The sequence below is a fragment of the Agrilus planipennis genome, unplaced genomic scaffold (genome assembly GCF_000699045.2).
Source record: "Agrilus planipennis isolate EAB-ADULT unplaced genomic scaffold, Apla_2.0 scaffold29, whole genome shotgun sequence".
Lineage (NCBI taxonomy): Eukaryota > Metazoa > Arthropoda > Insecta > Coleoptera > Buprestidae > Agrilus > Agrilus planipennis.
Genome location: NW_020442462.1, coordinates 633,836 through 659,543, shown reverse-complemented (window position 1 = coordinate 659,543; position 25,708 = coordinate 633,836). Strand labels below are relative to the sequence as shown.

Sequence of the window (25,708 nt, the reverse complement as noted above, 5' to 3'; positions counted from 1 at the left end):
TGTAGTATCGGGAATACATGCAGGTAGTATACAGCCCGGCTTAGAATCTGTTTAGGCTTAGTTTATAGTTTAGTTTTAAAAATATGTATTTATTTCGTAAGTGCGGAGAGGCTCACAACGACGACCGAAACATGGGGTTACTACCTGCGGCGTAAAAAACACCAGTCGGACTTGAGGGGCTCGGGGTAATTTGTCAGAAACCGTCGTAAGCTAACCTTTTCTTGTATTTGTTATTTTTTATATTTATTTCAATTTCTCACATTTTAAAATAAACTTTGTTATTCTTCAACTTCGTGTTACCTTTCACTCCCATAATATCCCACAATAATTTCTTTGAAACTCTTTATTTCTTATTTTTCTTAGGTTTAGAATGTTTCAGAAGTTTTTTTCTACAATAAGAATTTCTTTTTTTATAAATTTTATGCTGAATTATTAGCGCACCCCTAGAGTACACAATTCATACAAAAATTCAAAATTCAGTATGTCGTCGTGGGTAAAATATTAATAAAAATAGTATAAAACATTAACATTAAACAAATGTTACCTAAACAAAAGAAAAACTCAATTGTTATTCGTTACTAAAAATCCATTTAGCAATACCGTATAAGATCCTGTTGTGAAATCGTCGATATATTTATAGACAAGTGAACGCTCTCTGTCATTCCGCTCCACTTTCTACGATCAGTTGGTTCAAGATAATAATAGAAGAAACTGAGATACACTTTCACGGCGACCATTGGGTAACTGGTACCAGAAGGCGTTCGTTCGTTTACTAAATACGATAAAAATTCATCAACAACTTTCACTTTTTGTAGACATTACCAAAAATAGATAGAAATTCTGACATTGGGTAGGTATTCTATCTAGAGCAACGTCAAAGTTATATTAATGATGTGATGCTGAATCAATTACCTATCCGATTATTGAATGACGGTTAAATCGGTTCATCGTTTTATAAAATCTGCAAGTTTTTTCAAAGGTCTTTTTATTTGATATTAGTCAATGAGATATAATTGCTCAAACTCCTACATTACAAAATTAGGAATTTCAGGCTTAATTATTTATCGTATAGNCAAGACCAAGACTGGGAGCGCAAGACCAAGACCAAGACCAAGACCAGGTGTATTGGCGCAAGACCAAGACCAAGACTGGCTAAGTCTCGTCTTGTTCTTGCGTTTGGGCAACACTAACCCTAGAACTTTGAGATGCTGGCAATTTTGCTACTGAAAACGAGGCGAGCCTAAAATCAACGTCCCTTACGAATCGCGAGTTTCTACAAAAATAGCCAGCACCTCCGAGTTCTAGGGTGAAAATATAACTTCTGGGGTAAAAAATACATAACCTGAAATGGCTCTGCTCAGAACTATTACAGATTCTCGCGCCAGATTTAAATTCGGAGTTTCCATATCTTGAAGCCACAAAAACTGGTACGTGAATCTTTATTGACCCCATTTTGAATTGACTTCTAAACAATCGAGTTCTCGAGAAAATGCACTAGGACTTTTCGATAGAACTCTTTAGAGACTGTCCAGAACTCCGACTAAAGCGTGAATATGAAATTCTTTAACATCTTCAAGTTTTGCGTAAATAATGTAGTATCGGGAATACATGCAGGTAGTATACAGCCCGGCTTAGAATCTGTTTAGGCTTAGTTTATAGTTTAGTTTTAAAAATATGTATTTATTTCGTAAGTGCGGAGAGGCTCACAACGACGACCGAAACATGGGGTTACTACCTGCGGCGTAAAAAACACCAGTCGGACTTGAGGGGCTCGGGGTAATTTGTCAGAAACCGTCGTAAGCTAACCTTTTCTTGTATTTGTTATTTTTTATATTTATTTCAATTTCTCACATATTAAAATAAACTTTGTTATTCTTCAACTTCGTGTTACCTTTCACTCCCATAATATCCCACAATAATTTCTTTGAAACTCTTTATTTCTTATTTTTCTTAGGTTTAGAATGTTTCAGAAGTTTTTTTCTACAATAAGAATTTCTTTTTTTATAAATTTTATGCTGAATTATTAGCGCACCCCTAGAGTACACAATTCATACAAAAATTCAAAATTCAGTATGTCGTCGTGGGTAAAATATTAATAAAAATAGTATAAAACATTAACATTAAACAAATGTTACCTAAACAAAAGAAAAACTCAATTGTTATTCGTTACTAAAAATCCATTTAGCAATACCGTATAAGATCCTGTTGTGAAATCGTCGATATATTTATAGACAAGTGAACGCTCTCTGTCATTCCGCTCCACTTTCTACGATCAGTTGGTTCAAGATAATAATAGAAGAAACTGAGATACACTTTCACGGCGACCATTGGGTAACTGGTACCAGAAGGCGTTCGTTCGTTTACTAAATACGATAAAAATTCATCAACAACTTTCACTTTTTGTAGACATTACCAAAAATAGATAGAAATTCTGACATTGGGTAGGTATTCTATCTAGAGCAACGTCAAAGTTATATTAATGATGTGATGCTGAATCAATTACCTATCCGATTATTGAATGACGGTTAAATCGGTTCATCGTTTTATAAAATCTGCAAGTTTTTTCAAAGGTCTTTTTATTTGATATTAGTCAATGAGATATAATTGCTCAAACTCCTACATTACAAAATTAGGAATTTCAGGCTTAATTATTTATCGTATAGCCATTAAATAAAATAATCAAAAAGCAATTCTGCAAAAACCTTTAATTGATATTTTTATGTGTTTACGATTACCACGGAAATATTTCTAACAATAAGTTAAAAGTAACAATACTGTTATATTTCTAAGGTATGCATAAGTGTCACGTTTTCAATTTTTAAGCTTTATACCATAATAAAGTTCTGTTCATTATGATTTCTAACATAAATAAAGAAACAGATGTAGTATTGGAACCGTTCAAATTACTGTGTAAACTCTTTATATATACATCAAAGCTTAAAGATTTGAGAACTTTCTGGCGTTATTAGGAGTTTTCGTTAAATGCAATATAAAAAATAATATTTTTTCACGCACACGACGACATACGCCAACATTATTACAATCAATAAAAGGACACTATGTACTTCGTAGAATAAGGCTTGCGACTGTAGTTCTTATCAATTTCGGTAACATAGAAAGCACTTTCTAAATAATGACGTATTGACAGTGGGTGAGGCTACACAGTGCATATGCATGGGTAATAAGTTAAACCGATCTCATTTAAGTAACTACTACGTTTTAGAGAGTTTTCTATTAAATAGACGTTTGGTATAGATATAGTTATGAGATTATCATTTATTCGTTCATCTTACTTGATTAGTGATTGCATACACTCAAAACGATGGAATCTACAGTTCTTAAGACCACCTTGTATCGTATTTATTCATCGACACTACACATACAGGGAGAAAATCTCTCAGGGGAGGATGGGTGGCGCGAATCTATAAATGGCGCATTCCGCTGGGCTTCTACAGGCAGCTACTACCTCACGCCCGCCTTCCAGGGGCTCACCTTGTCATAGAAGATAGCTTAGTAAAGGAAAGTAAAAGGTCCTAGGAGTATCTGAAAGAAATGTAATGAAAAGTACCAAGCAAATAGAGTGAAACCTCGAGGGGAACTAGCCGACAGCTGACTGGTAGGTAAACCGAGCACTGATACGGGAGATTGACGTGGAGGAAGAACCCAACCTTCCACATTCTCGGTAAGATTACTGGCACCTTTGGTGACAACAGCATGGGGAGCCCCGACAGACGTTGGAATAGATAGATGTTGCTGCTTCACCCATTTTCTAAATACCGAAATACCACAAACAACGGGTGCATCGGGGAAGTCACAGGCTTAGGGGTAACCCGACCCTTTAGAGAACTTGCGGTCTGAAGCGTGGACCAAACATGGGAGCAAAGCGTGGATTGAGTGTGCTGGTTAAGCCTTAGAAGGATGAAACGGATGTTGCCCAACGAGAGGTGCACTGGAGCAGAATTGTAACTTCAATTTCTCCCCCATATTCATCAAATTGTTATCAGACTCGCATTCGTAACTTCGGTGGCTTCCTGGGATCAATCCAAGGAGACTCCAGGAAGTCGTTTTCAATCCTGATATACTGTGTTAGTTTGGCGAGCAGATAAATATTAACAAGGTAGATGCTGCACGTTAAATCTCCACCGACTGCTATACTTCATTTACTTTCTGTAGCGATGTGCCCCTTTCAATGTCTTGGATGCGCGCTGGCAAAATCGTAAGTAGGGAAAAAAAGCTCATTATAGGTACTCTCGACTCTTATTCTTTAAACATACTTCTTCATACAGTACCTGCCAAAAGTTTTGTTCAATCATCAATAGTAGTGCGAGTAGAAAACAGGCGTTAAAGCCTTTAATATGTCTTCAAATATAAATAAACATCTCGTTGATATTTTCAGTAGTAAATGGTACCAATAACAGCACATTTGAGCAACGCAATTGTAGTGGATAAAATGGTCAATTTTTCCGTGCAGTACTGTACGGATTATACGCTTAAGTAAGTTAAGAGTATGGCCGAGAGTTGTCTCCTTCCTTTTCTAACCTAGTGCTGTTCTTTTCTACTTTGCGCCGGTCAAACTGAAGGTCACATCGCTACAGAAAGTAAACGAAGTATATCTCACTGATTTCTCCTTAACTGTCTCACCCCACTAGCTTATGTTCCATCCCTATATTCATACATGTTCGCGTATTTTCTACATTACAAACAAACGCAGTTTCTCAATTAATAATTTTACAGAGGGGAATTTTTTAAATCAGTAAATATTGAACGCTAAATAAATGTTGCATTACAACGTATTACTGAATATAAGCAACTAAAACTAATACAATAAAACGGGCGTAAAATTATAATTAAGCATACTGTAGGCATAAAAGCATGTAATAGGCAAATAAAAGGCAAAAAGAACAACATTAGCCTTCAATTAAAATTTTACAAATTTTGGATTTTTTTAAAATTGATTACCTACAACTCTGAAATTACTTCCTGGTCAAAAAAAGGAACCAGGTATACAAAAACAATACATTAAGGTGTTAATAGCTAGTGCAACAATACTAGATATTATGCGTTTAAAAATTATATATAAAGAATAATGAAAAACGAACATTTACTTGATTTAAAAACAATAACAAAATGTCAAATGTGATAGGCGTTCACTTCGTGGAATGTTTTTGAAATCGTAAAAACGCTATTATCCACTTTTAATGATCACTTTTATTAACAATAAATCCTTACAAAACAATGGTTAAGCACTATTTATTTGAAGGATGGTGTTAAACCTAGTACCTAATAAAATAGTCTGTTTTTTTACATAGATCATCAAATAAGTTTAACAATAAATGTACAATAACAAATAGAAAAAAAGGAAGTAAAAGTAATTCGTAATAAAATTGCAATATTTTTCCAACGTCAACTTTTAGATCATCTTGTTTGGAAGTGGCAAAGGAATAATATAATATAAATATAAAAATCATATTTATATAAAATGTAATATCTGTTTCAAACATCAAATAAAACTATCTAACAGGATAACAAAGTAAATTAGCATTATGTAATGTGGACTCATCTATTATATTATGCATACTACTGTCAAAGAATATAGACAAAATTTATAATAACACGTTTAGATAGTAGGGGTGGCTACATTTCTATTCCAGAAAAACAGTCCACTCGGAACGAGGTAAACTGGAAGGTGAAACTGCCCCATTTTTCTTTTTTTATTTACGTCATCGACATTGTGTCCAAAAATTTAACATCAAGGATATTTCCTGATCAATCCGTTGACGAAGTAAAAAGTACATATTACCATTAAATAAAATACTTTATGTTCAAATGACCTAAAACGTCAAGGACAAAGTCACATTCACGATCACCCGTCCCGCCAATACAGCCTCCTTACCCAGTATGCAGGTTGAACCAACTGCCTCCTCGAGTCCGATAAAATGATTTCCCCTTTAGTCTACTCCACCCCTCTCAATTAAATTAAGTATGCCAAGGTATTTCTACCCTTGTATGAATTAAAAACGCAAATTAACAAAAAGAAGGGCAAAACGTAACTAACTCTAAATTATGTGACAAAATCAAAAATTGTTCTGGTGCCACCACCAATACCTAGTATGCAACAAAAGAATACGAGCCAGAAGCCAATAAGGGGAAAACCCCAACAAGGTATGATTCTGCCTCGAACTATGAAATGCCTGTAACCTGCATACGATTGAAGAGCATCGATAATATAAGTAATAAAGATGGTTACCGTCGAATACCTTCGCAAAACGTGACCATAGGGACCAAATCGGCCTATTACCATTTGCAAAAGAACATTCAAGAGATATTTGACTACCTTATATGCATTTGAAATTTTGGAAATTTTCAATATAATAAAATAAAATATGTTGAATAATGATAAGCACTGTCTATCTCTAACAACTAAAAAAAATATTAAAATTAAACTGAAACACACTTTTATCTTCATTCCGCCCGATTCATCTTTTTCACCCCGACCATCGCCCACCCATTCCCACAGTACCCAAAAGGACGACCTTCCGCCCACTCGTATTAGTAGCTGGTGGGAAGGAAGTAGGGTAGACTGGGTACGAAAGTGCCAGTGGACGGTAGTGACAGTCGTTGTATTAGCGAAACTATAAGGAATAGCGCGTTTGGGAAGAGGGAAGAAAGAAGCCGCGTGCGTGTCTGAACAGGCGTCTCTGTGTTGCGTCAGCCGCCGCGCGAAGCTAGTGTTGTTAGAAGCCTGTATTACTTTTCGACGATCAAAAGTAACTATTTTTGTTAGTTTTCTTTTCGTGATTGTTGCTATATGTATACAGATAGACTGATGAGTATTTTTATTCATTACAAGCTGAAAACAGACTGTTAAACAGAACTGATTCCTTGTATGTAGGTTATACAGTATCGTCATGGCGATTTTATTGTTGTGAACACGTGCGTTGGGGACGGTTGTGCCATATTTCCTAGGGACGGTTGTGACACAAGAAAAAATGCTTTTTTGATTCTAGATGCCCAGAATTCGAATCAGAATGACCGAGGGAGGAAAGAGGTAGTCGCCACTACATTTGTCATAACTGTGATGAGTCTGACTAGATCTCAATATACTACTTTTGTACCTTTAAAACTAAGATTTTTAGATTTGTTGAGAGTTGATACCTGAAGTAGGTTAAGTTTATTTTTTCTTGAAGGAGATGATTTTTTTAAGACTTTTTAACATTGTGAAACAATGTCACAATTAATGTACCTAATTAGACATATAGTGTTAAACATAAATAATTTTATGATTACTTAATATTAATAAAAAAATTGAAAAGAATAAAAAAGACTTATAAAACAATAATGTGATTTGCACGTAAGCGCCATATTAACAAGTAATGTAATGATTCTTGAAGAATACTTAATAATTAAGAATTAAGCAAATATTCCAACAATAAATGTGATTAAAGACTGTTGTGTTGTATTTCTTAACCTGTCACTACTAACCTCAAGCACTGTCACAACTACCCCTGGGATGTGGTCGGTTGTGACACTTTTTCTTTTTTTTTTAAACTTGTGCCTGTCAGTTAGTATTTTATTTAGGGATAAAATTGAAATACCACTATGTCGGACAAACTGTGCTTTACCGTAAAAGCACCTTCCTTGTCAGATAACTGACATACTGACAAAATTATGGGCGATCATATGAAAAATGGCACGTTCGTACCCAGTCTACCCTACTTTTTTTGTGGATGTCCGTCTACTTAGAACCTCCCTCTAATATTCGAATTTGTCCATATTGCGTATAACGTAGTCCATCAACTGTTGAGACTGATGAAACTGCTTTTGATTAAACTTTTGCCGTTACCTACGTACCATTATCGTTTACCTACACGATTATGAAACCTAATTGTCATAACAAGTTTGTTAATCCAGGACTTATAGCACACATTTTGCAGATGTGTACACATACAATAAAAGAAAACGTGCCAACAACATCTACGGATATTTAGCAACGTCTGATCCTTTTGTAAATTCTGGTGGGCGTTTTTATTTTTGGTTTGTACAAGTATCACTAATTACCTGCCCACGGGCAACCCGATGGTCAACTAGTCATTCAATGTCATCAGACGATATTATTGCCGCTCGCAATCAACTGAACATAAATAGCTCGTTACTGTTACGTCATTCTGTTCATGTTTACTATAAGTCTATCGCGTGCAATCAACAAAAATTCGCTTACGTTAGATTCCGAAACAGAAAAATAACACCGGACATGTCTACTCACTTCTAAATTTCAATGTATTGAAGTAAAATTATTTGAAATTGATATTATTGAAGACGATAAAGCTTCATTGGAAAGAACTATGTGTAGTAATAAATATTGTAACCCAGAATTTTTCATAAACTACAAAATGCACGATTATCGTCGTTATTTCCATGCAAAGTTTAGATGATGTTATACCTTATAGGTCAATTTTTTTTTTATAATTTTAGTTTAGGCCGTTTCGATAACAGACCGGAGCCATGGCCTAGAGCAGAGGTGGCTAAACTCCTTGGACATTTTTGTGACCCACGAGATCCATCATCATCTTACAAACTATATTTACTTTACAATGGTCGCTGATTTTCGGTATCTACGAATATATAATATATAATTACTATAATTCAGGACGGAAGGAGTAGTAGAGATATAAAACAGAGGATAGCTCAGGGTCAAGTAATTAACAAAAAAAGTCAATTCTCTTTTTAATTTAGAAGTTCGAAAAAGATTGTTTATGGTGTAAGTCTGCTGTATGAGTGCAAAACGTAAACGGTAGTCAAAAAAGAGGTTGGAAGCGTTTGAAATGTTGTGTTGCAGGTGAATGATGAGGATCTTATGGATAGAAAAAGTTAGAATTGAGAAGGTATTAGAAAAACTAAGAAAACAGAAGTCACTATGGAAGTCAATAAAACATAGGCGAGATAGATTCGTAGGACACCTTCTGAAGCATAAGGAAACATATTAGAAGCAGATATAGAAGTTACGTGGAGTGGAGGTAGACTAAGATTAGATTACGGTTCACAAATAGTTAAGGATGTAGAATGTTCTAGTTTTAGAGAAATGCGAAGATTAGCTCAGGACAGGAAAGAGTGGAAGAACGTGTCCAACCATTCTTAGGAATGACGACTCTATGATGATGATGATTATAAAGATCAAAGGAGTGAAACAATATTCTTGTGAGTATATGTAAGACAAATATTGCCTGTTTTATTAATGAGCTTACAATTATGAGTTAAAAAAATGTCTATAGTAGGTATAAATCTAATACAGAGATATATAATTTTACATGCGGCCTGCATATAGCAAGCAACATTTGGATTGGTTACGTATGGACTAGATGTTTAGACCATTGCTAATTATTTGAGAGGGTACCGATTCGATTCCGAATCCGTTTGTCCTAGTCCAAGATTTTCTGTGATTTCTTCAGATTACATAGGCAAATGTTGGGACAGTAATATAACACAGATAATCTCTCATTCCGTGACATCTTTCTGACCTCAACTACCACCCACCCATTGTCACGATTCCTAAAACGAGACTACCCACCAGCATTAGTAGAAAGTGAGAATAAAACGCCCAAAAGCTTTTTTTTAATTTTAAGTTTCCGTGAGGGGGGGGCATGTATTTGAAATACCTAAATTTTCAGCAATAAGTTTCTGGAGATACAACCCAAAATTGGTAAAGGTCTAGATGATGGCCCCCACACCCTTCGGCTTCGCCCCCCCCCCGAAGGGGGGCACGAACTTTTTATGGTACAATGGTGGGGGAGACCTCCTCTTTCGATCCCAAAGGGGGTGGGGGCCATCATCTAGACATTTACCCCAAAATTTTCTTAATTTTAGATGTTTCAGTCACTTTTCAAACCATACCTCACACAAGCTACTATAAAAACGTTTTTTTCTAAAATTCTTTAAACGTACCTAATTGCTAATAACTGGAAAATACAAAGTAGATACAAAGTAGATACTAGGACAGATGCCTACCTACGGCAAGTTTGAAATTTCTCGTTTTAAGTAGTAGTTTTCAAGAAGCACGTTTGAGACGAACAAAACATATGACTAATATAAGGAAGAACCATAGCCGCACGCGCATTCCAAGAAGAACTGCTATACTACATGAAAAACAAACAGTGCTCGAGTATCACAACAAACATTTCTGTGCTTATACACTAGTCGTAAGATAAAATAATGTTGTTATAAAATCAACGACCAATAGTGTTATCGGACGTACGTACAACTTAAATTAAGTCACTATAGGGGACAATCACTTCCAAGAATTATAAAGGACAAGCGTTATCTGTTTTTGTTTACTACATATTTAAACACTTATTGAAACCATTATCAGGAAATAATTTCATTGTCAGCGTAAAAACTTAACAAGAATACTCGATGTATAAACTGCTTAATGATTTTATAACATTCAACTGGATTTTATACTTCGCTTAAGGTGATTGTCATTAAGGTAGTCCGTCCGAAATTTTATTTACGGTAATATCAATAGTTAAAACCTGTTCACTGACAGCATAGAAAGAAAAAGACTTCTAACGGAATTAAAATTTAAATAATCTTATTTTTAAAAAATAAATACCTATTTAAAATGTAAACAGTAAACCTAACGGCATTCATTTATAAATTGAAAAATTGACTTTTCACAAGCATTTTGTGCTTTATACGAAAAATAAGTTGTGAAATGTAAATATAGACACACACCAACATTAATCCTTATCACCATAAGGTCGTTAGTCCTAAGACTGATTGGACACACACCCCCACTTTTTATAATCCTAAGCTAATCTAATCTAGGTCTACTCCTCTTAAATCCTGCTTCTACTTTTAATATGTGTCTGATCACCCCTTCATGCCTGAGAAGCTGTCTTACCAACCTATCTTGCTTATTTTTCATTAACTTCTATAGTGACCTCTGTTCACCTATTACTTCCAATACCTCCTCATTTCTAAGCTTCTCTATCCACGATATCCTTATCAATTGCCTATAACACCACGTTTCAAACGCTTCTAACCTTTTCTTTTGCAACGCGCCCACCGTCCTATTTCCTGCTTTGGTTATCAATTCAAAAATACGAAATACTGATTAATTACCACAGGAAAGAAATCGAAGGTAATTGAGGGTATAAATTTTTAAATTTAAAAAACCACACCAGCGTTTCGACCACCAATATGCGGCTTCTTAACGGTGTTTTTCTTACTTACCTACTTAAGCGCTGTTTGTTCAAATACTGCAGCTTATGCGGCTAATACAATCAATACCGAAAAAATACCACTACATAGCTCGATAAAGCAATAAATAAACAGATAAATAGTTAAAAACAACACTAATTTGAAAACAGCACGATATGTATAAATAAAACAATAAATTATTAAAGAGACACATAGCATTAGTAAATATTATTTATAGACTGTGCTGTTTTTAACTAGTTATTTATTTATTGTTTTATCGTGTAGTTTAGTGATTACTTTTTCAATTTTAATGTATTAGCCGCATAAACTGCTAAATTTGAACCAAACAGATTATAAGAAAAACTAGTTAAGGCAAAAGGTTAGTGTAGTTGTTTTAAATAAAAAATGCCCTAAATTAACATTGATTCATTTCGCATTGCAATAAAAAGGAGAAGCATTTTAATAAAAAGAGGAAGAAATGGATATAATTAATTAATTACAGCTGTTTATTTTTGAATTAACACAATCCAAGTTCACCAAAAATTTTCTAGTAGACACAAGGTGTTTGAGTGAAAATAACAGACTTCTCTAACAAATGTCCTTAACTTTGGTTAACTTAATTGCTTTTATTACACTTTGGTACCTATATTACTTTATTTCTATGAAAAAATTGCTGAAGAACTTTGTAGGAAGACAGATAGGTACGCAGTTATATATACCCTACACCCTTTAAAAGATGACGCCGTCTTCTGATGATTACATGTAATAGAATAACCCCATGTTCGGTTCTCTATTAGCCACTACTGTATTGAATTTGAGGAATTTATGATAAATCAAAAGTGGCTAACATTTTTATGGTAGATAAGAATTTGCATACGATAGGTACCTACTAGAAGATCAGTCACATTTACCTACATATTTGTGTGAAGTACATAAAAAAGTTATGAAAATTACTTCCATAGAATAGGTATTCTAAAGTTTTACCATAAGTATGCAATTGTCAGTCTCTAGTTGAAGGGGGATAATAACACCATGATAAGGGAAGAATTATTTGTCAATATAAACAAGTAGATACATAAATATGTATTTTCGATATGTTAATTAGGTAGATACTTGCCTACTTAAAAATATTTTTAAAACATTACCTATCTAGCAATTTCATAAATTCATGTAGAACCCCATGAATATACGTACTTAGGTATTCCGGAGAATAAAATTACGGAAGACTGACAGTCAAATAAATAAGCTCTTCTAAAATTATCGTTCATTTATTATTTAAAACTACAACAAAATCTTATTACTAGAGGTCAGCCAGTAGGTAGATGATGAAGTGTAATATTTCTCATCGTTATAATGAATCGATAGACCTTGATGTTCATTCCACAAAAACACCTCCACTCACAAATTCTAAAATACACATCATTATCTTTGATAAAGCAGAACCTTGTAGATGGGTAGATGTTACCTAATAATGTTAATATTGGTGCAATTCGTAATAGGTATACACATATGAACTGTCTGCAGTTTAAGCAAAACGCTAAACAAGTATGAACAAGTTTCATTTAAGTTGTTACGTGTTATACTACACATTTGAAGAAATGAGTAGGTATACAATAAAACCAGTTAGGTACTTCATTGAAGATAGTTTAGGTAGAAACTGCAGAATAGTACTTATTGTTTCCACAAAAATTAAGCAAAAAAACGGTGTACCTGTACTGTTACAATTAACTGTATTAGGCATATGCATATTAAAGGTTAAAAATCTGAATTAATCACAATTAACAAATTTCTTATTTCTACACTGAGATACCTAAGACATTTTCATCGGATTTGTAGATCTGTGCCTCTTTTGTCATAATAAAATCAGGCACATTAAACCAGCAAGTAGACATTTAATGTAATTATAAACACTTCGCAATGTTGTGTGTTCAGCAGAAAACTAATGTGGGGTAAAGAAGTAGGTCGCCGTATGTCACCGCTTAACAAAAACACCAAGGGTGCGGTTTCGAAAATAAACTCACCTTATCTGCCGGGATATTTCTACCAGACATGGTTGTCTTAAAACCTAATACATCCAAAAATGAGGTACGGTGCACTAACTTTAAGATGCTTAAAGCAGGACACTAAGCACTATTCCATTATACTATTGAACGCGTAGGCACTGAATCGGTTTCTCGGGGTTGTTCATATTAAACCGAAACTATTATGCGACAACGCCCTAATGTTCATTGTATACGGAATTGGCCACAAGTATTTAAAACTATTCAGGTTATTAAAACCAACTTAAACTACAAACGAGGCTAAAAGCAGAAACCACGACACTTCCTCAGTCCTCTCCGCCAGCTACTGACTAATGAAGACTGTTTATTTTCACTGTTAAAATTTACGAAAAAGTGACATCTATTATGAAAACGCAAATACAACGATAACGAAACTATAGATAATAAAGATTTCCTACTAGAAAAAGTTTTGTATTATTGTGCTAATATTCTTGTTTTTTGTTAATAACATATGCTAGCGATATATTATCGGCATTTGAAAAACAATAAATAACACAACAGATTTGAAAGCATACGCTAAAAATGTCAAACAATAAATACTAAAACATTTTTAATGTTGTCAACATAACCTTTGAGAAACCATAACCTGTAAAAACAACAATAAAAATGACAAGGTGATAATTTCAGTTTTAAAATGAATTCTACATTAAATAATGAAGAAAATGATGAAAATAATACTGCCAATAGTAAAAATAATCAAGAAACAATTGAATCTTTAACGGTAAGTACATAGACAAAGTGGTAGGTGCACTTTTTTTAACAGATGTTCAGACATCTTAATTGATCTCAACAAATCTTATTTAATGATTAAAGGAAATCGTAGATGAATTGTATAAGTTTCGCGACTATTATTTTGAAGAACACCCTCTTGACAATGCACTAGAAAAAAGTAAGGACATAGAAAATAAACTCCAAAATACCTTAGATATATTGAACCGAAATGCAGGTAATAGATGCTTGCTTCTTCTTTTCTGCATTACTTTTTAATTTTATTGCAGAATATGCCGTAATTGAACATCGAGCCCGTTATTTTTACTTGAAAGGAAGAGCTTTAAATGTATTGCCAAAGTACAACAAAGATGCTGAAGATCTCCTTCTCAAGGCTGTTAAACTAGATCCAAAACTTGTGGAAGCTTGGAACGAACTTGGGGAGTGCTACTGGAAGAAAGGAAATTTAAAAGAAGCAAAAAACTGTTTTGTGGGAGCTTTAAATTATGTGTGTTTTTACTTGATTATTTCGATTTGAGACTGAATGTTAATGATTCTATTTGTAGACAAAAAATAAAATCTCTTTGAGAAGTTTATCTATGTTGGCAAGACAAGAAATATGTAATAACAAAGATGAGATGCTTAGTAATATTGAAAAAGGCTTGACACTAGCAAAAGAGGCAGTACAAATGGATCCTCAAGATGGCCTTTCTTGGGTTGTCTTAGGAAATGCACATTTATCAGCATTTTTTGGGATCTCACAAAATCCAAAGACTTTAAAACTGTGCCTCAGTGCATACTCTCAAGCGGTAACATTTCTCCTTCTGAAATTGAATACTTTACATTTGGCATTTCTATCATTTTAGGAAAGGGATATTATTGCCAGAAGTACACCTGATTTACACTACAACAAGGCCATTGTATGTACAAAATAAACAAAAAGTATTTCTGTATGTGAGCTTTTATTTACAGACACTAAAATATGAAGAGGAGTTCCTACAGGCACTTGAATCATTTAGTTTAGCATCCAATTACGACCCTACATGGGAACCACCACAACAGAAAAAGAAAGAACTGATTAAATATTTGAATAACGTTTCTGAAATGGTAAAGACGTCAGGAAAAATGAAAGTTAAAAGATTGAAACAAATTGTTCAGGTATTACAAAAAAAAATGAGTTGCCTTTTTACAATTTTTTTTATATATCTACTAGGCAATATATTTGTTAAAATGCACATTATTAATGCTTTAATAAATGATCAATACAATAAACTTGCAGCATGCTCAGTTCAACTTCACATTTTGTTGTAGGGTAGCTCTATTTTAACTATGAATGAGTATTTAATATTTACTACTGATAGTCTACAAAATTACCAAAAAGAAATTGTCATTTTCAACCATACCTTTAAGAAATAAGTTATACAATTTTGTATTTTTTAATTCGTCTCAAAATATGTCGTCAAAAACAACTGTGGGGTTCACTCATTCACTTAAGCAGGGGGGAAATGTACTCCTCCACCTACCTAGGTTTTCAATAAAGTTTTACATTTGGAAAAACCTTCGCATTATTAAAGTTGATAATGAATAATAATAATAATAATATTAAGATCTCCTAATAATGTCTACATTTATTCTAGTCAATTGATAACAAGCAGTTAGGGCCTTATAGTGGTGGAAAATACACATCTTCAGGTGGCCAAGCTGTGAAGTTAGATGAAGTATTACTCTCAAATTTATCAGTAGGTTTAAATGAAGAAAAGGTAATGCTAGGAAAAGTTGTGTGCTCCATTTATAATGAAGATAAAGTTCCATTGTAAGTTTTCTCGACAAAATTCGAGATAATTAAAAAAATTCTATAAATTATTTACAGTACTTTTTGTATGGTAGACAAGCAAGGCGAATGCTGTGCAGTGACTGTATTTAACATTGCTGAGACAAAAGGTGTAATTATTGGTGACTCAGTAGCAATTCCAGAGCCCTTCATTACGGAAATCGACTTTAGTTTTGAAGAAAACGTAAGTTATCTACAATCTATTTTTCGTTATTAACATTTAGTTTATTTCTTAATAAAAATAAAACCGTTACAATGTTACTGATTTTCTTAAACGTCTTATTTGTTTGAGTATATACATATTCATTTTGTATTTAGTATTGAAACTCAAAGTTCACTTAAAATAGGAATTAGTAGCTTTCGAAGTAAGAATTGCACCAGAGGTTCTGTTAGTAATTTTATATAAGTCTTAAACAGTTTTGGATTTTTTGATATTTGGGTAACTTAATCAGTTTTCCAATTTTTTGGATCATAGTCAGATTTATGCCAAGAAATTAATAGAAAGCAATATTGAATGTATGTATATGCATAGGAATTAAACAGAAGTAGACAAAGCTTTATACTCGAAAATGTATTTCTAGTCCTTCTAGGACTTAGAAGTGGTTAACGCTTTGTGATTTGTATTAGAAAAGGGCTTCAAGCTCTTTTAATATGCGTATGTTTTTGAACTTTATTAATTCTTGAAGTAATTGGTAATTTAATGTCCTTGGATTTTAAAATGTAATTAGAGCATCAAAGATCAAAGCACTTTAAGTAAGGGTTTTGGGCTTTACCCAGATTTGGAAGTAGAATTGTCAATAACTTTGTATTACAAAAGACTTGCAATTTGGCAATTTAGACAAATAAACAAACTATTTCCGCAGACAAAATAAAACCAATTACATTTCTACGTGTCGCATAAAATCAATTTAACGGTTATAGATCATCTCTATAAACCTGTAAAATTAGGTTTTGTAACATTCCAGACGATGATGCAACCCCTCCTCAGGTTGCTTTCTATTGTTAAGCAACTGATGCGCTTATTTATTTCTAATAAATTTATTACTTAATTGATACCTTCAAGGACCATGCGACCACTAGCAAATATTAATCATATAATGTAATCGATTAATATTTGTGATGGAAAAAAAGTAAAAAACAAACCCGTGCACGTTGCACTCTATTAGCTGTCGTTGTTCTGGTTTATAACTTTAACCCCAATTTTTGAAAAATTAGGTAAGCTAAAGTCAGTTGCAACTTACGACATTTTTATTTGCGGTTGTCTTAATTATTTTGTTGCTGTACGAAATTCTTACGCTGTAACAAAATTTTTGTTGTTTTCTTGGACAGAATGAGTAACTAAATAATGTTTTAAACATTTTTTGTGAAGAAGTAAATATGTTTTACAATTATTGATCATATTTAATAGGTGCCCTTTTTATAAACGGTACCTAATACAAATTAGAAAGAATAAAGTAATTCTTTAATTAATGTAATATAAAAAATTTATTAACAATAAAATAGTTTATGTTTCCATAACTGTGGATTTATCATAATCAATTCTTTTTAAAATATCTAACATAAACACGTGCTTCTTACCTTTCCAATATCTTTTCAGACCTTCAAGTTCAGACTCATTAGAGTGGAAACGCCCTGTGTGTTGGTCGTGAATGGTAAAAAATTAGGTAAAGAATATCAAGCTGGAGTCCAGATGTCGATATTCCGAAAGTTTGATTAATCTTATATGATTTGTGATTTGATCTGTTTTTATTTATATTTTGATGTTTTAAGAAAAATCCTGCTTCGTTTTCTCCCTTTTCTAAAATACAGCAAACTTACAATTAATTGCTTTTAATTAATGTAACATTTTGCAATAATAATTAATTATTTCCTCCGTCGCCATTTACTACAACATAAAAATAAAGTTGACTGCATGCTGTATTAGCTATAGGAAAATAAGTTATTTACTCATATTGTAAGAAGTTTCATTTTCTAATGTACGAAAACACAATTGCACTTTTTATACAATAAATATAAAATTAACAATAATCCTGAGTATGATTTATAAATAAGTCCTGTACACAGTCAAACAGGAGGTAAAGAACCTCCTCTCCAACTTAAAATAAAAGCCAGTTTTTGGCGGGAAACTTGTGGTGGTACACAATTACTTTTAAAAGTTTCGGAATAGCACAGCACATTCTTAAAATCTTTTATACTTTTTACAAGAATTTAAATACACTGTAGTTTTCTTCCAGAAACCAAGCCGATACTAATTTACATTTATTTAATGTTTTAATAATCTATTTGGATGCAAAAGTTTTGAAAATATAGATTAAAAAAGTCATTATACAAGTAATAATTGAATCATGAGTGGTTTTTATACAGTCAGGAATGTAAAATCTAATTACAATTGCAATATTATCTATGTACTATATCAAAATGACTTTGTGCTTGTATATTACACCCAAGAATCAAATAAGAGCAGATTTTTAACACCAGTTAAAATATTGTTAAAAAAATGCAAACAAAAATGTAAATAGAGATGACAAGTACCTTGCATTTTAAGATAGAAATAAACTCAAGGGANTTGGTGAACTGAATATAATATATATATATAAGTAAAGTAAAGGAATTAAAACACTTGGCAAGTTTCACAATTTTCATTTATTTCTCTGAAGATCGTTTCGGTGTTTAGAGCATTTTCAAAGAGTATACAAAAATTTACTCAGTATTTTTTTATACCTACTCTTTGAAAAATACAAATATTGTGCTGAATAATAATTTACCCAGTTAATAAAAGGAAATAAAAATTTACTCAATAAATTTTTGTATACTCTTCGAAAATGGTTTAAACACCGAAACGATCGTCAGAGAAATAAATGAACATTGTGAAACTTGCCAAGAGTTTTAATTCCTTTACTTTAATTTTATAAAAATGTTTCACCAAGTGCCAAGCGAGTCTACAATTTCGAATATACAAACAAAAACTTGAAGCAACTTATTTTCGTGAAAGATTTGAATATGTTTGTTTTTGAATTCAGTTTTTAATTGTAGATATATTTTGAAAAAAAGTCAAATTTGTAAGAATTTGAAGTTTGTACTCACTTTATTATAAAATGGTGTGTTTTTGTAATAATATTAATTTCCCGCCAAAAACACTTAAAAAGTACGGCAAAATCTTCTTCATTCGTCTGCAACCTCGGTAGCGCGACTAATGGCACTAACACCTAAGTATCATGATATAATAGAAAACTTCCTCTTCTTTAGACTGAGAACAATCTCGAAATCGATCGACGACGATAATAAAAAAGCAACAAACAAAACACATCATCATCACCGTCATTAACTTTAACCTAAGAGTAAAAAAGACCGCATAGATCACAGATTCACTTCCCAAAGGTCGAGCATATTCTCGAGAACTTCATTAAACCATTGCTTTTTAACGGGGTCCTTGAAGGCTGGAGAAATGGCATTCATTTTTATCTGCAACAAGGCTTCGTTGCCGAGCAGATTGTTTAAGACACCTAACAAATGCGGATCTCCATGGATTTTCAGCAGACATGGGTAGGAAAATATGTAGTATCTTACACGAAGTTTCGACTGCGCCCAGTTTTCCACCGTTTTATTGCCGCTTGAAACTTTGATTTTGCCCATATGTTCGGCATACCATGGACTGAAATAGCTCAGAAGGAGTTCGCGAGTATCCACGTCTGAAACTCCTTCCTTTTGTAGTTTCGATTTAATGTTCTGGTAAACTGACCGCTTGTACACGAACACCTTAAAAAACAAAATAAAATTTTTATAAAATCAATACCTAGAAAAATAATTACAGAACTTGTTTATTATTTTGTCAGACAACAGGAATTTTGATTCCAAATAAATAATATTCAAATTGTATGTATAACAAACATTTCATAATAGGTATACCAAAAATTCTTGAAGATGAAACGATATTAAGTAATGTAACTTTGCAACTCCTTATTAACAATAAATACAATGTTAAAATAAACTTTTGAGTGTTGGGAATCTTAGTGTTTAGAAACCCACTAATGCTTCAAAAAGAATTTTAATTTATGATCATGATATGGGCAATATTTTTGGAATAAAAATAAAACGATTTTGATTTGATACCGATAAAAACCCTAAAAATTTTTTATTCCTATAATTACTCTACTGTTTAAATCTTAAACATTTTATTTTAATATAATTAATGTATTTCCATCAAATTTTGTCATTCTTTTAACTTTTCACAATCATTACGTACGTAATAAAACTTCAATGATATACAAGGACAATTATATTCGCACTGCCTATTAAGTGTGTAGTTTCATATGAACTTGGCGAATGATTTGATAAGTTTTATCAAAACGTGACGGGAAACGTTCTGTAACCTTGACAATTAAAATTAAATAATAGCACACATATCAAAAGTATAATATGAATAGGCCTTAGAACAGTGAAATTGGTTACTACCAATTTCGACCAAGTAATGCGCGGTGCATCGGTCGGTCGGTCGCATTCTCAATAACATAAAAACCAAACAGTTTTTGATATTGTAAAATTGTAGTAGGCATCACTATTAAAAACCATACATCATCCTGTTCTGCTTTAATCGTAAAGCTGAAGGCTTCTTAAAGTCCTCTCAAGCCTCCTATAGGAATTGTGGAATTGGGAGGGTGGATAGTGGTGGTTAAAGAAATAGGAACGAGACGGACCGGATGTAGGCGCTATAACAATGAAGGACTACCTATTGGTAGAATATTACTGCCCTAGGTTTTACCTCTACAACCAGAAAGATTAAACCAAGTAGATAAAATGGAAATCTAGCCGAATGCAAACCACTAGCGACTACACCATGTCGTTCGGTTCCTACATCATTAAAAAGAACGATTTAAAGCCGGGAATACATTGCGAAACGTTGCTATTTGTTTGCATTCTTTTGCGTTGCTGTGCCCTAAATCATTTTATTGACAATGATGTATGAGGCACTGACCACTAATAACTGATTTTCTCTCATATTTTCCCCCATATAATAATAACAACACACGAAAGGAAGATCAATGTAGGCATCTCGTCAAATTGAAGTAAGTAGTCTAAATTATTTTCAATGCGTTCACATACGAACCCTTACGAACGTTGGCAGACATTCGCAACTCAATTTTCCTTTCCTTCTTTTTGAGTTTACCAACTGTCGATGGAAACCGTTAATTCGCATCGCTGACCATTCGAACCCAAAATTTAGTCGTTGGAAATGGTTATAAATGACAGTCTGCGCTTGACGCACGAATGTAAACGAATGATAATTTTCCTCAAAGCTGTTCTCGACTTAATATTTTATTTTTACTCTCATCGCCTTTACAGTTGTGCAATCAATTTAGTGATGAGCAAAATTGGTCTGCCTCTTGCACTTTCGCAAGACCGAGACCAAGATTCCCGGTGCGCGAGTCGCATTTGGACGGTGACTGCAGTAATGAGCAAAATTCTTCTTGAACTTGCGAAAATGAAAGACCAAGACTATTTTTAGAGTATCTTTACACTAACAAGACCAAGACTACAACCAAGACCGAACGAACAATGCCAAGACCAAATACGCAAAACTGAAAGGAAAAATTATTACTTCCGGTGGATTTACAAGTTAAACTTTTTCAAGCAACTTCAATATATTCTTTTCTTGACGGAACAAAACATTTTTTCTACTTGAAATTTTCAGTGTGCTTTACTATATTTTAATACTAAATATAAAAAAATAACCTTCATGTAATTTCATCTTATTTAAATTTATTTTCTATATATTAAAAACCACGCGTCCTTATGCTATTTTTAGTTAGTAAACCTAACTTCGTAAATAGTACACGAATCTTTTTAACTTCTGCTTTTCTTTCATATCTTTTCTGTATATTAGGAAACATTTTATTCCTTCTTTTTTGCTCAAGCTGAAAATCTAGCACGTATACCACTATACAGAACTGAAATCGCTCGAGTTTAAAGCTCACTTTTCCCGTTTCCGTTTCTCTAAAAGAAAAAATGTTAGCAGATAAAATTGCGTGAAATTTGTCACTCCCTCTTAAGGAAAACATTGAGCGAGGAAACGTTTCCTGGTGGCAATAACGTGGAAACAACAGTCGCGGCCACGATGTTTATCTTTGCAGATAAATTGTGCTGGGGGAGATGAGCCATTTGTTTGGTCGTATCAGTGACATACATACTGCAAGACGTACTTTAGGAGCCACATGAGAAGCACAAATAACTGACAAAGAACGCTTTGTTTATTGTTACTACAACCCGGCAAATCTTTCATGAGGTCTGTGGTTTCCACAGTGACAACCAGCTAAAACCTTGAAATATGTATATGCAATTTATTCAATGTAACGACTTGGTTTTCTTATAAATGTATCAGCACACGTACGTGTTTTTTATAAGATCACAGAAATTCACATTGTGGTTTGAATACTGCACAACTTCCAGAAAATTAACAAACCAACAGAAAGGTCTAACAAAAGACAAAATATCCAAAATTAGAAGACTTTCTGCTACGTGAAACGCTCATATTACCTGTTATTAAACCTTTTGTTTACTTCTAACAGTTAACGTAAAACAAGGATTTTCAGTTATAAATTTTTAATTCTGTAATAAAGCTGAAAAGAGAGTAGATACGCCGAAATATATAGTTTATGACTAACTATACCTGATCGTTCACACCTAATAACACTAAAAGCAACAGGAAGTGTTATAATATACCTTACAGTATGCTACCTGCTTGCAGCATTATCATTTCGGTTTTTTGTTTGATTTTATTAAGTAGCCATTAACTTTTTCAATAAACTCTTTAAGTGCATAAATTACCAATTTTTTTTCTTTTTCCTTTCCGGTACGATAATGAAACAGGCAACAAAATTTTGACACCATTATAAGGTGATTTTCTTCAATTATACCTTACTTTCGTAAGGTTTTTTGGTAGATAGATATGTCTGCGGATGCAATATTTGAAACCTACGGTGACTTTATCCAAAAACAATGAAAAAGTACGTTACCGATATTTACACAAAAAAACAACAGTTACATGTTGCATTTTCATTAGGTCCCACCGCTTATGGCAGGCAATCCGGAGGATAGGGTGGAAAGGATTGCTTCGGCCTCATTGAGGAATCCTACAAAAAGATGTGTGGTGATCGGAGAGATACAGATGAGATGAACGAAATTAAGACAAAAGCGAGGTAAAGAATATTTTGTAAACCAAGGGTCAGCAACTGGTGAGTCGCGGTCCACATCCGGACCGCATAGGGTCACAAACTGTACCGCCAAAAACTTTGGGAAACATAAACTATTTAAGTAAATTATTTAAAAAATATTTTCCTCTAGATAGCAAAATACTGCATTAAAACGTGCCTAAAGTCAGCAGAAATACTGGGTCTTAAACAAAACGAAAGTAGGAAACCCTGGATAACAAACGAGATTGAAGGATTAATAGAAGAGGCGGAAATACAAAAAGAGGACAGACGAAGAAGGGCAAACCCGATATAAGGCTATAGAATGGGAAATAATTAGGAAGTGTAGGGCAGCTAAGGAATAGCAGTTGGATATGAGGTGTAAAGTAGAAGAAAAGTTTGAAGTAGGTAAAACGGATAAGGCTTATAATATAATTAAAAGGAATTTTAGAGATGTAGGGTACAGTAATAATAATATAAGTAACAAGACAGGGGTCATTTTGATAGAAAATGACGAAAAGGCAGATGGGTAGAAAGAATATTTAGAGAACATACACGCAGGCCATGAGTTAAGAGATATATAAGAGATAGTGTGGAGATAAATGAGCTTGGTTATTCCATAATGAGAAAATAGTTCGATGTAGCATTAAAAAACATAAGAATAATAAGGCGCCACATGGGATATGGGCGGAAACTCTACAACATGCAGGACAAGAGGTTAGAGATCGTATGTTTAAGCTAGTTAGTCACATTTACGAGACGAGGAAAGTCCTAGAGGATTATAAACGGAACGTGTTAGTAACCATAACTAAAAAAGACAGGCGCGAATAGGTGCAAGGCATTTAGAACTTAACCTCCCATGCTTTAAAAATCTTAACTAAAATTGTACAGAGAAGAAATTCGAAAAAGATTGTTAAAGGTGTATGTTTTGAGCGCGGCGCTGTACGGGTGCAAAACATGGACGGTGGTCGGGACGGGAAAGAAAAGGCAGAAATGTGGTGTTATAGGCAATGATGGGGATACCGTGGATAGTGGGTAGAAATGAAGAGGTATTAGAAAGAATAGGAGAACAGAGGACTCTATGGAAGTCTATAATAGGCGAGATAGATTTATACAGGACACCTTCTCAGGCATGAAAGTCTAGTCAGAAACATTAGACATTAGAGGCAGAGACGGGAGTTAAGGGGATTACAGGTAGACCTAGATTAGATTACTGTTCGCAAATAGGTCGGTTGTTCTAGTTTTAGGGAAATGCTAAGATTAGCTCAGGGTAGGAAAGAGTAGAGGTGCGTGTCCAGTCAGTCTTAGGACTAACGACCTCATGATGATGAGCAAAATACCGTTGAGCATTGAGTTGTTACCTTCCAGGTGTTCTACAAGTAATTGCATGACTGATTTGAGTTCTTATTGATTTAGGTGCTTATGTGATTTTAGGCAAATAAAAATAAACAATTGGCAAGCAGTATATTTCTTCATGGATCTCAATAAATATTTTCAAAAGTATCCGGACCATGCATAAAATTACTTGCCGGCTCCTGCTATAGACCATGACGTCTTTTTGATTTTGGCGTAACATATATATACTTTAAGAAACAAAAACTGTACGTTCTCAGTCCTTTTGCTTTGTCTTATCAGATGGTGTTGCATGCGAATCCAATTTTCTCTACGAATGGTATTGGACAACTTTAAAATTTGTCACAAAGGTTATGGAAACTTGTCGAAGTCACCATTGGACATACACTGGCCGGATTAGTTGTTTAATTTGTGATTACAATTTACTTAAAGATCATGCAACAGTTTATTATTGTATTATATCGAATTTCGGATCTGAAGTACAAATGAGAATTTTTGCAATATTTTATTTTATTTGTTATAGTTTCCGATATCTAAATAAAGTGTAATTTCTGATCGTATTTCTTTTAACATCAAACCAAGACTAATCTTCTGATCTTTCTTTTATTATAAAGTATTTCTATATATAAATTAAATTTAGAATCGAGCAAGTGTGACATAGATAAATAAGTTTTTCACTGTTCTGATAAAGCACAGCTCAGTAATCAATTTAAGTATAATTATGGATTTCTAGTTAACTTGCCAATACAAAAGATACATTTATGTAATATAGTACGTCAAAAACATATTGAGATACTTGCCACAAAACCTTGTTACTAGATTTATATGAGCAATGAGGTTATTACTCTTAAATTTCAAGGTGCACTATATTATTATACAATAATAGACACTCGCAACTGTTTATTCAAGAAATGGATTTCTGTGAAGAAATTTATTTTAAAATTTCGCTTAATAATGCTTAATTTCATAATGAACGACGAATGATTACTTTTTAACGAAACTATGACCCTGGAATAAACGATTTTCTACATTTTACGACGTTTTTCAAACATTTTTTAATAAACTGTACGTATACGCAATAATTAATATTCGGCAGACCATACACAGAGAAAATGAAAAACGAAAATTTACCTAAATATAAAAGCGATATTTACAATTTATCCCACTATCCCGTTGCTTCGTAAGCGGAAATAATAAAAATCACAATTTGAACCTCAATTTTTAAAAATGAAATCCCAGCAGAAATAAATTTACTAGGTATTTTAGTTGATATTACAAATTAAATTGTAATAATTAAGAAACTTGAAATAATTTTTAAAAAAGCATGTCAAAATTGAGATTATTACAAGTTACCTAATAAATTCTACTATTTCTAC

The 25,708-nt window shown here is 33.2% G+C and overlaps 3 protein-coding genes across 12 annotated transcripts in view; 1 reads left to right on the top strand and 2 right to left on the bottom strand.

Moving 5' to 3' along the window:
* LOC108744445 (ubiquitin-like protein 3) overlaps nucleotides 1–13,553 on the bottom strand; it is a 206,137-nt gene extending 192,584 nt beyond the window's left edge. For all 3 annotated transcript variants that reach the window (XM_018480207.1, XM_018480208.1, XM_018480206.1), the window contains exon 1: nucleotides 13,218–13,553. Coding sequence is in view for 1 of the 3 variants with exons in the window: in XM_018480206.1 (XP_018335708.1) it covers nucleotides 13,218–13,247 (30 nt within the window). In the remaining 2 variants the exon portion in view is untranslated. The remainder of the gene's footprint in view (nucleotides 1–13,217) is intronic.
* A 95-nt stretch (nucleotides 13,554–13,648) lies between these two features.
* LOC108744434 (tetratricopeptide repeat protein 5-like) lies at nucleotides 13,649–17,823 on the top strand. Of its 3 annotated transcripts, none has more exons than XM_025980816.1 (9): nucleotides 13,650–13,977; nucleotides 14,070–14,145; nucleotides 14,255–14,472; nucleotides 14,531–14,773; nucleotides 14,831–14,884; nucleotides 14,937–15,122; nucleotides 15,602–15,777; nucleotides 15,835–15,979; nucleotides 17,393–17,823. In XM_025980816.1, exons 1-9 carry the CDS (start codon nucleotides 13,891–13,893, stop codon nucleotides 17,510–17,512), a joined length of 1,305 nt encoding a protein of 434 aa, XP_025836601.1. In that variant the 5' UTR covers nucleotides 13,650–13,890; the 3' UTR covers nucleotides 17,513–17,823. The 3 variants fall into 3 exon arrangements, with proteins under 3 accessions (XP_025836602.1, XP_025836601.1, XP_025836600.1); XM_025980815.1 differs by having other exon boundaries at nucleotides 13,651–13,977; nucleotides 14,070–14,202; XM_025980817.1 differs by lacking the exon at nucleotides 17,393–17,823 and having other exon boundaries at nucleotides 13,649–13,977; nucleotides 14,070–14,202; nucleotides 15,852–15,973.
* Nucleotides 17,824–18,650: 827 nt separating this feature from the next.
* LOC108744444 (torso-like protein) overlaps nucleotides 18,651–25,708 on the bottom strand; it is a 117,650-nt gene continuing 110,592 nt past the window's right edge. For all 6 annotated transcript variants that reach the window (XM_025980818.1, XM_018480201.2, XM_018480205.2 and 3 more), the window contains one exon: nucleotides 18,651–19,551. In XM_025980818.1, the coding sequence (XP_025836603.1) occupies nucleotides 19,153–19,551 (399 nt within the window). In that variant the 3' untranslated portion in view covers nucleotides 18,651–19,152. The remainder of the gene's footprint in view (nucleotides 19,552–25,708) is intronic.

Bases quoted from the DNA above. Each gene is read 5' to 3' on its own strand.
- LOC108744434 (XM_025980815.1), top strand. From the start codon at position 13,891: ATGAATTCTACATTAAATAATGAAGAAAATGATGAAAATAATACTGCC. The intron at 13,978-14,069 runs GTAAGTACATAG...TAATGATTAAAG, and splicing joins AAACAATTGAATCTTTAACG to GAAATCGTAGATGAATTGTA. The intron at 14,203-14,254 runs GTAATAGATGCT...ATTTTATTGCAG, and splicing joins TATATTGAACCGAAATGCAG to AATATGCCGTAATTGAACAT.